Source organism: Opisthorchis viverrini (assembly GCF_000715545.1).
Source record: "Opisthorchis viverrini unplaced genomic scaffold opera_v5_14, whole genome shotgun sequence".
Taxonomy (NCBI): Eukaryota; Metazoa; Platyhelminthes; class Trematoda; order Opisthorchiida; family Opisthorchiidae; genus Opisthorchis; species Opisthorchis viverrini.
Genome location: NW_008751670.1, coordinates 1,266,383 through 1,277,293, shown reverse-complemented (window position 1 = coordinate 1,277,293; position 10,911 = coordinate 1,266,383). Strand labels below are relative to the sequence as shown.

The 10,911-nt window shown below is 43.4% G+C and overlaps 1 protein-coding gene across 1 annotated transcript; it reads right to left on the bottom strand.

The window, feature by feature from the left end:
- Nucleotides 1-3,796: 3,796 nt before the first annotated feature.
- On the bottom strand, nt 3,797-10,702 carry T265_01310 (hypothetical protein; the record flags this gene model as incomplete). Its single annotated transcript, XM_009165316.1, has 3 exons — nt 3,797-5,259; nt 6,573-7,065; nt 10,574-10,702. 3 exons carry the CDS (start codon nt 10,700-10,702, stop codon nt 3,797-3,799), a joined length of 2,085 nt encoding a protein of 694 aa, XP_009163580.1.
- Nucleotides 10,703-10,911: the final 209 nt, after the last annotated feature.

Genomic DNA, 10,911 nt, shown 5'->3' with positions numbered 1-10,911 from the left:
ACATTTTCGACTCCAGGACAACTAATTGAAAGCAACTTATACGGTGAGAGCTCGTTTGCTTGAAAAGCCATTGGTTTGTTCACTCTCCGCTATAAGGATCGATAGCTAATTGATTGGAAAAAATTGTCATTCACCAGTATTCAGATTGTCGTTTCTTGACTGTGCGTCGGGCAGACAAGCTCACGAATTCTTATCGCATGAGTTTCATTTTGATGAAACTTCTCTTCAAAATTAGGTTCAGTGTGACAGTTGAGGATCGACCTTTCCGGGGTCGATGAAAATCTCAAAGAATCAATCAAAAGTGATAAAGTGTGAGGAGCCGAATTCTTGAGAGCTGTCGCTCCAGACGGTGACAACTGTACTTTGTTTTCCAAGTCTGGTTCGGCCAGCTACGTCACACACACAAACGGAAATCCAGATTGTCGTTTCTTGACTGTGCGTCGGGCAGACAAGCTCACGAATTCTTATCGCATGAGTTTCATTTTGATGAAACTTCTCTTCAAAATTAGGTTCAGTGTGACAGTTGAGGATCGACCTTTCCGGGGTCGATGAAAATCTCAAAGAATCAATCAAAAGTGATAAAGTGTGAGGAGCCGAATTCTTGAGAGCTGTCGCTCCAGACGGTGACAACTGTACTTTGTTTTCCAAGTCTGGTTCGGCCAGCTACGTCACACACACACAACGGAAATCCTTCTCTACTCACCAACAGGTTCACGGAAAGGAGCGAATCACGAGCGACATGGAGTCGGAAACAGCAACACCCTCACTATCACCAGTTATCGATTTGACCGGATAGCCAATCGTTTGGACCGATCGCGAAGAGTAGCTACGACAGGGCCAGCTCATTGTTTGGTCCCTCGCCCAGACTAAATCGGGTAAATCCAATTTCTCCCAGTGTGGTTGAGACGGTGACTGTACATTCGATCCGGTTTATGGAACAATCACAGCCAATAAAACTGAATACAGCGCACTTTTGTATCTTGGTAGCCTATCCTAAGCACGGGCAATAAGTGGAATGAGGAAATGAAGTGAACAGTCATGTAGTGACGTGGGTGAGATAGCTTAGCAGACTCGTCAGTTTGCAAATTAGACTGTAGGATAGGGTAGGCAGTTTGCATGATATCAGAATCGAATTCGATTTTGAGCAGTCCAATATGACCATCGTTTTCTTCGGTTAGCACTGTGCAACTCATAGCAGCTAGTGGCTTTGAAATTCACGCGCTGGACTTTCTTGAGCAATGCAGCTTGACGGGCCATATGAGTGATGACAAGAACAGTCTTGGGTTGATATACGATCTAAAAAAACCCTAAAATGTCGGCCTCATAGCACAGTATTATTCAAAACTCGGTCTTTCATAACGTTGTTCTGCTCTCACTTGACTTCGTCAGATGTCTGGTATGGATCGCAAGGAAATCGTTGATGAGCTATGGCACTTCGTTTACTGTATTGTCAGCATGAGTTAGCCTTATTCAGATGACTAGCCTGGTTTGCTCAACTTCATGGAAATTTACTTTCCCAAGCTTAAGATATATTCTTAACTAACTAGCTAACTAACTAACTAACCAAGGTTGCTATATATAGACACGCTAGGGAGACAGCTGTGGGTAGTGCAGCGAGAGGGAGTTCGTCAACAGACAACGGGCACTCATACACATGCAGGACATTGTGGGAAATTCCAAGACACGCTAGCATTTCGAATTCTACCGAAAGGACTTGGATAACCACATGGTAGTACGGGATCAGCTCAGGAGCGAAGGTGAAGAGGTGACAGTCGCCGTTATCCACAGGCGTAATCGTCCAGGTGCGAATGGAACCATTTAGATGAGCCCTTTACAGCATATATGTGTGGGGATGCAAGACGGTTTTCAGTTGCACAAATTCCCATCACTCATTGATCCTAGTTTTCACCAAGCCTACTTTTGTGTTCGCATACACTAGTCCCAGTTACCTGAATATTTAATTTTTGCTTAAGCTGAACGTTTTCGCAAGAGATCGAAGTATGTTGAAGTTTTTGATCGCATTATTGATCCGTGCACTGCATCGACCATTTTGTTTGGTTCCTAGTCGTTCGCAAATTAGTGGTTTTATCATTCATCGAGTCAGTTCTAATCTTATCGATCCAGCTTGTATGTTGTTCACACTACCGGGACTTTCGATACACTGATTGTTATTATCCGTCCTTGGTTGGCTGATGTTCACCCAATAGGCAAAGCTAGCTCTGGTTAAACTTTCGTACAGAAACACATTGATTCCTTCCTCACATACGTCTGAGACCGAAAAAGTTTCCACATTGGGATGAGTGGAGTACAGTAGTCAAAGCGCGACACAATCTAATCAAGATGGGCGTTCATACTATGATATGTGTATAAGAATGAGTCCGCACCCAAGAAACACCTTTGGGAGGACAGATATCTCCGTAACTATTTCTCTTCTTGTACATCATCTTCACCCATTACTTTGCTAGGTATTCAAACTCCTATTCAGACTGCCTCAATCCATGTTTCTGCAGGGTTATTCTCATTCTGTGATTCACGACGATCAGTTTGTTACCTGTGTTCCCAGTAAGCTGGAACCGAAATAAAAACCGAAGGCTAAACAAAATGCACAATGATGAGTTCGACACGGCTGAAATGGTGTCAGAAGCACAAAATGTTCTCTTCTTCACTGTGACGTTCTTGCTGAAGCATCTTAAAGAAGTTCAACTCTACCGTTACGCGTTCATTGACAATGTGTCAGGTCTAACATGCTTTCTGTTCAATACTTTATCGATTGGTTTTTATGGCAGTCAATTCCGGGAGTGTACCTTGGATCAGATGAAATTCAGAGACAAAACAAGTGGGATATTTCAGTTTCATATTGCGAGCAATCTGTCCTGTAGAACTCGAAAACGAATGGTTCCAAGAACTGCAAGACTTCTTTGCGTCTTTGTAGAGACACTCCGGTGCGTCTCATGTGATTTGAAAAATAATAATAATTAGGTCTCTTCAATCGCTTATGTAAATTTACCAGCTCCCAAACGACACTATTCAAACATGGGACAACAGGCAATTCATGAATCTTCTTGAGGACGTATGCAAACTACTCTAGATACAATGAATGCGACGGTTTCAACTCGCACCACTTTCATTTGGAAGTAGCAAATGTGGTTTCACGGACGCATTGCTCTGAATTCAACAGCCTGGACCTGAGGGTCACGTGACCAACCTCATCTAAGCTCCCTCGATGAGTACAAGTGGGGAAAAATAGGTCTTATATGACTAAGCTTCTTGAAAATCAAACACATCTTTACTGGTAACTTGGTTTAATTTTCACTCAGGTTTCATTTGCACGTTGTGCAAATTTTAGGTATCGATTGATTGGTTGATTTTGAGGCTCCACAGTCGTTTAACAGGATCTGTTATACCAATAGTTTTCACAGCTTGATAAAACATTTTACTAAGCTGCACACAGGTAGTCAGCTGTTCAGAGCAACAAATTAATTCGAACTGAAATATACACAGAACATACAGAACAATCAGAAGACACGAATCCTGTATTAAAATCACGAACTTTGAAAGGTCGGATGACTGGGTTGGGGAATGTACGGGGTCCGGTCACGTACACTGTTGTGGCTGGCGGTTTGAAAGTTCGGTAGAAAATGTGAACCGTAGTGTCTCGTCAGATCGCATTTCCACCTGCGATTTCCATGGCTCAGAAAGGTGGTCGAAAACTGATCATAGCTCATCAACCACTGCTGGTCGTTTGATCAGGGGAGGGGGCAATAAGTAACAGACCAACAGACCGACTAGTTACTGCTTACCAGAATCGCGAGTCTGGTCTCATCACTTCCAGCGGAATTGCTCCAGTTGGAACATTTTTACACCACACGTTTACCCGAATCCTGTTTCGATTGTAGGCAAGACCTTGTTGGTGTTGTTTGGCCATGCGCCGAGCTTGCTTGGGGCGAAGACGAGAAACCACGGCGTATTTCCACCCCCAAACCAGTCGAGCAAGTTCTCTTCGAAAATATCTACCAACAAGGCTGTACAAAAAAATATTCACACAATAGTTGAAAGAAAATATAGTCCGGCTGATGGGCAGAGCGAATTGTAGCCAATCAAATTGTCCTTCCGGATGAATGGCAAGTGACCCACCAGATTTGTTGTGTGCCTGAGCTTGGTCCATTATTGTACGTACCAGTGATTTAGTCAGGTCTGCGATATCTACAGGTCCTGCAATTTGCTGACTGAATTTGTCCATCGTTTCACTGGATTCCATATCGTAAAGGGATCGGCGTACCTGGAACCACCGACAAATCCACATAATCAAATAGGGGACATTCAACAGAAGAAAGCAGGCCGAGATTGCGAATAGGGTTAAAACAAACTGACGCCCCAAGTGGTCACCCCAGCGAGCTCGGTACGCTGACCATTCCGTTTGAATACCCATCGGAGGTAGTGTTGTGACTTTTTTGGCCCCTTTCACTGGCCTACTCGTGCGACACTTGCTGCATCCCATGTTTCTAATACATGAATCTGATGGGATGGTGCTTTCTTGTTGACTGGCAGAGCAGTTACATGTCAAACTGCGGATGTGATTGCCACGATTGGGATAGGTTGCCTGGCTGTAGGACGATGAAGACTTGGACGGCACTGGAGTATTATATCTCCCAGGATAAGTACATGCAATATTATTCATCGAGGTCTGACTATGTCCATTTGTTTGTCCGCAATCAGAAACGGAATTCTTGAAACGTATCAGACAGCCACAGACGTTCCATTTCTGGCAGCAAGTGATCTGTTCAGCTGATGTCTTAGTACTGACTGTAGTTTGAGGTATTCCGGTTGAATTTGTTTGAATAGCCATACATAGCAGCTTATTGTGGTGTGACAAGTGTGTAATGATACCGAGACTGAGACCAGAAATGATGAACAAGGGGAGAACGGTGAGTAAAAAGGCATAACAAGAGTCTAGAACAAATGCAAGTTTAGCGCCCTCATGAGTTTCCAAATCGGTTGGTATTTTTGATGTCACCGGAACATGAAAGGTCTCATTCGTGCTGGTTGTCATGACATTCGATTCAACGATTGTTTCTGCGGTTGCACTTTTAGATCGACCGGTTGTTTCGATATCCGCGGGTGCATAACGTGAGTCCACAATGCAGCTGAGAATTGGTTTGTAGGAGCAAGTAAGTAGAGTCAAACCGAGAACTAAACCGATGGCGCCGTTCACTTTGTGACGGGTACGAAAAAGGCTGTTTTTCAAAGGGCAACATACTTCTGTAATAGAAAAATCGAACGGAATTGGGTAATTTTACTCAACAAAAAAAAGCGATTTATTTAAAACACGACTAGAGTACCGCGTCTATTGTGCGACCCGTCCATCTATAAGTTGAACCTTGCAATAGAATCCCAAGAAATCAATACACTCGTGTCCGAGAATGTATTCGCATCAGTTGGATGGGGCCGATTGTATCATATGAACAGATGCCTAAGATTTGAAAGTGATACGTCATTACAGTTGGGTTTACTGACAGATCAGATTTATGTTGGATTTTCAAACAAAACCATCTGCAGCATTTGCACTGTAAACAGACCAAAGCCGTTTGCCCACATGGAATGTTGCCGTTCGGATGCATTCAATTTTTGTATACTTTACTGCCCTCCTATAGGAGTAGTACCTCGAAAATCTGTTGAGAAAGTCGAATCCGTAGCTGGGTCTTACTACGATGGTTAGTTCTTGTGTGTTGGGCACACGAGGAAAGGACTTTCCAAAATTGTCGATCAATAGATGTAAGACATAGTTCATTCGAGTTTCATTTCAGAATCATGTGGGGAGCACAAACACCGATGCAAGAAGACCCTGGGTACAATGATCCAGACTCGCATAGAGGGAGATACTAGAGAGAAGAGGGACTAGTCTCTCAGACGATCCGTAACAGATTTTTCGTGCAGGTAAGGGACCCTAGATGAGAGTCAGAATATCCTTCAAATAAGAATAGAATGAAATGCACCGAATCAATCACCGTTTAGATTTCCGCAAACGGGCCATAGCAAAGCACATGCACAGCCCAAATCGAATTTGTCTGATGACGTTTCGACGGGAACCTAAAAACGTTTTAACTTAAGGCCTAATTTCTTTCACTGAGAATTTAAAGCCAAGTCCGAGGGATGACAAAATGATTTGAGGTGAATAAAAATATCCTGAAATGGGTGTAATTCTCACAAATATGTAAGTTCGACAGCAGATCTTAGATTTAAGTCAACCTGTTCAAAAAATTTCATTGGAACACGAAAGAGCTGTTAGAAGATCAACGTTTTGACAAAGCTTCAATAGCTCTAACGATGTACATCCAACGGGGGGTGGGGTGGGGGGGTAAACCATTTATGAATGTATGTACAAGATGTTTCTACAGGGCTGGCTGACTCCCTAGAATCATATGACACTTCTATGTAATCGCGTGAAGCCTCGCTGGCTTAGTATTCCCAAGAAATCCAGGTTTTCAGAGTCCTGTAGTCAACCAAAAAAGGAAAAACAACGTCAGAGCATTTCATTACGACTTTGGGCGTGTTAGGTTTGCAGTTAAACGTACCGATGTAGCGTTCGATGGTGAAGAGGACGAGCAGCCACACTGACATCATCCGTAACACATAGGTGATTGTGATGTAGATCTGAAACAAGCCGGGTTTGTACAGCAACTGAATAGGCTCACTAACTGGGCTGATTTTAATACTTGGGGTTGAATCTGTAGAAGACAGGTTGGAAAACGACCGGTTGGCATCCATCTCATGGAGGTCTGTGTGCTTGTTCGAATGAGACACGAAATCCTGGGATTGGTAGAAATGCTGCTTCAGAACAGGAAGGCCATTATATATCCATTCAGGAAGGATGTGACAAATAAGGACCAGCAGGTCGACAGCTGACAACGCCGAAAGAATTGTTGCACAGGCATTTCCGGTAGGTGATGAGCGAAGCCTCTTGACGCGGAACACCATCAGACACAGATAGTTGCCCACCAGACCGACCAGTATCACAATGGGTGTGAAGAAGGCATGAATGAGAAGGCCAATGTCGGCCATAATTACCTAGGTGAAAGGACAACAGTGGGCACAGGTAAACTGAATGTCAAAAGGCAAATCAGATTTCATCTGGTTTGGCTCAAACAAAAACCTATAATCAAATGCTCCTAACTGCATACTAACTGAATCCAAACCTATAATCAAATGCTCCTAACTGCATACTTAACTGAATCCAGCTGAATCTCTCGTTTATTATGGTCGGAGAGCTTCCAGCAATCTTGTGAGTAGTGTTTCATGTCTAGGCAAAAAACCTTTCATATTGTTCGCCGAAGATTCGACTTCAAGCAAAGAACCGACGAGATGGAAGAACCCGCTTGACTTTGCTTCAATGTGAGACCAACAAGTTTTGGTCTATTCTTTCTTTTCTTTCTTTCTATTCGGACAATCCAGGGATAAATATTGACCAATCGGTAGAGCATGATAAACTTGTATAGGCTGTGATATCATGTTCAATCAAAATCGAGACAGAACGAGAAAACTATGAGAAACCACAAAGCAGCTTAACAAGCCCTGCAAGAGAAATCAACAAACAAAAATTTGGGATTGATTCATGCGGTTGACGAATCAGTGCAAACTGGAACATTTGGAGTGGTGTACAATCAGCTGAATGGGCTCCACCATTTTTCTGTTATCTGTAAAGAAAATGGCTCTAGCGGTTCTATCGTCCCTTCTCCTAACTGGGTCTTGCCGAAAACGGAACAAACTGGTTTGTACCACTTGATATTGATTGATTTTTCATACGAGTCGGAGTCACCGTCATCAGCATCGACAGCATGACATCAGTGTTTAACACCGATACTTCACTGCTATCTGAACACCGGGGTTTTAGAGCGTTCGTCTCATTATCTCATCGATCACGAAGTTAAAAAGTAATGGAGAGAGTGAATATCCCTGACGGACACCGCTTTGTGTACGGAAGCTTTCGGAGAGCTCTCCGTATACTCTGACGTCCGGAAGTCGGAGAATACAAAGAACGTATTATGTTCACAATCTTCTGGGGCATTCCTTGGTGGGTAAGCGTGTCAAGAAGAACAGACCGATCAACCGGGTCGAATGCGCCTGGGAAATCCGAGGACACTAGAATTGTGGGTCCACGTCGCAATGAAAAAACAACTAAAGATTTCGTCCTAAAAGTGAAGCCAATCTACGCGGAAAAGCCGAGAGGCATCATACAGCTATTGTATTCTCATTGGGAATAGTCAGCAATGCACATCTCACGAAACTCGAAGGAATCTCGAAGCCGCGACCCCCTGGTTATTAGTTTAAACGTTCAACGATTCAGACAGGCGGCTGATCAACACTGTGGCTGACTCGCACTTGGACAGGATATAGCGTCACTCATCGTTCGATCACGGAACCCCAATTAAAAATTACTAGCTCTCATCTCATTATCGTCCACCTATAAATAGTTTAGAAGAATGATCTCACAAGATGGATGAAACTTTCATAAAGGAAACTACTCACAAAGTTGCTGAAAACTGTTCGACAGCCCACGACTGGTTTCGCTTTTCATAAACGAGCGATTCACTGGCGTCTTTCATGAAAAAATCAAACTGACCTGCAAATGAGTGGATTTGTCAAGGTGAGTGAAACTTTCTTCTAAGAAGTTATCACTCACGGATGTAGTCAAAACGTTTGAACATATGATGGTACCTGTGGCTGAAGGATAAGTGGCGCAACTTCTTGTCTAAGTGTTAGCTAGTCACAATGCTAACCAGCTGCACGTGGCCGCTCGTAGTTATTACTAGCCAAGAGATCGCGGGTTCGAGTATCACTCGAGATTTGTGATATGCGCATTGCTGATGACACCAAATGAATACGAGACAGTTGCACCGTTCTTCCGAGCGTCTTTGCGTAGGCTAATTTCATTTACAGGACCCTGAAATTTTTGAAAATTCCAAAACCTCCCCACACTACCATCAATTTTTTAGGACATTCTCTTAGAAAAGGTTAAACTTGTGATTCCTCCATGTCCACCGTTAGCAAATCCCATAGACACGTGCGATTCCATCTAATTCGGTGCTTCATTTTGTTAAAGTCGCTTTCGTGAAACATCTCGTGCTGAACCACCACTAGAAAAGGAACAATCAAGTCATAAAATCAAAGTATCTGTATAGCGAGACGTGTCCAAAAATCTTTAGATCTGAACATAAGGGATTATTCTAAAGAGTGAATATACACCAAGATGAATTAAAAGATAAAGTAAACTTATTAGGGTTAGGTGAAAATAGAGACGGACTCCGGGGTCTTGTTTGAATTTGGATTAAACCGAGGTTACCATGGCTACCGGGCTAGTTTGAAACCCGCGACATTTAGCGCGGTTTTTGAACTGACCACTCAAAACTTGCAGATAATGCTGCGGTAGTGAAGTTTGCTTTGCTGTTGTATAACCTCATGAAATCTCAGAAACACAGGAGAAACGTTTACCCACGGTGCTGAGCGCATATCCAGGTGACAGTGAACCGTCCCCAGTAGGTTCGTGTAATTTTGGCAGTGGAGAGGTAGTGTGAGAAAATGTAGGAATTTTTAATAGGGCTTTCGTCCCGCAAGTGAAGTCATTTTGTGCTGAAAAGCCGATAAGCACTGTGCAGCTATTTCACCCCGATTGGGCGTCATCAGCAGTGTGTATCTGACGAAATTCCAAGGAGTCTCGTACCCGCGACTTCTCTCATAGTAGTTTAAACGAGCGGTCACGAGCGGATGATCAGCATCGTGATTATCGTGCATTTAGAATATACTCCGACTTCATCACAACGATGATTGATCCCTCGTGGCCGAACGGCTAGCTGTTCAACCTACCATACAGGAGTTTTCGGGTTAAAGTCTCGATGGGATTTCTTGAGTCACGCACCGCTGATGGTTCACACTAAGGATAAAACAGGATGTTTAGCAAGGATTGACTTCAACTACAGGACGAAGTCTCCAATCGTACTACGCTGACTAATGTTGTTGTCCCAGTTGTGAAGCACCCCAATGCAATTTTGGTGCTCTTCTATTTGATGTGGCAACATTGATTCACTTGGCGTGATACATATTGAGATGAAGATCTTCTGGTTGATGTAGGGTGGACGTGATATCGTAAAAACACATGTGCTCCAACACCGGGTGTGTAAATTTCTGATTGCATCTCCGTGTTCATAGCAGACATCCCTAACGGTAGTCTGTTAGCCGATTTACTTCAGATAAAAGTTACATGAAGAAAGTCATCAAATACGATGGTCTATTGTTTCCTTTCTTTTAATGAATCGCTTGCGGGCAAGGCTTATTTTTCATAGATAACACGATAGAGACGTCCACAAACCCAAACGTCACTGTTAAACATTTTAACACCAAATCTTGGTGATCGTGACGATTAGCAGTGATACAGTATGTTTCTCCATTTCAACTTCTAAAATGCGAACGATATTCGGTCGTTTTGAAGGGTCCCTGTATGTAGAGGAGGTAACGGGCTATGACAGTATTTGGGATAGATTAGTTGTAGGCAGGTTCATCGGGTTTGCGGGCTATAACATACTTCTACGTTGTTCTCCGCCTCAGGTGTGATCCGGTTTTGCTGACACATTTGCTTGACTGACCGTGTGAGACCACAGAAGTAGCGATCGTCAGACGACCTTGCGCGTGAAGTGTGCGTGGGTGGTCCCATAATCTGTCAGTCTTGCTCTAATGTCTTTATGCCCAGTTCCGGTCTGAATCGGCATCCGTTCTGGGAGCATGTGCCACGATCGGACGCTGGTCAGTCCCGTAGGGTACACTAAGGTTGTAAGAAGTTCTCCGTGTCAGAGGATGAATGACAAGCGAAATTCGACCGTTAACGAGAAGTCCATATTTAGCTTATGTTATTATCAACTTTCG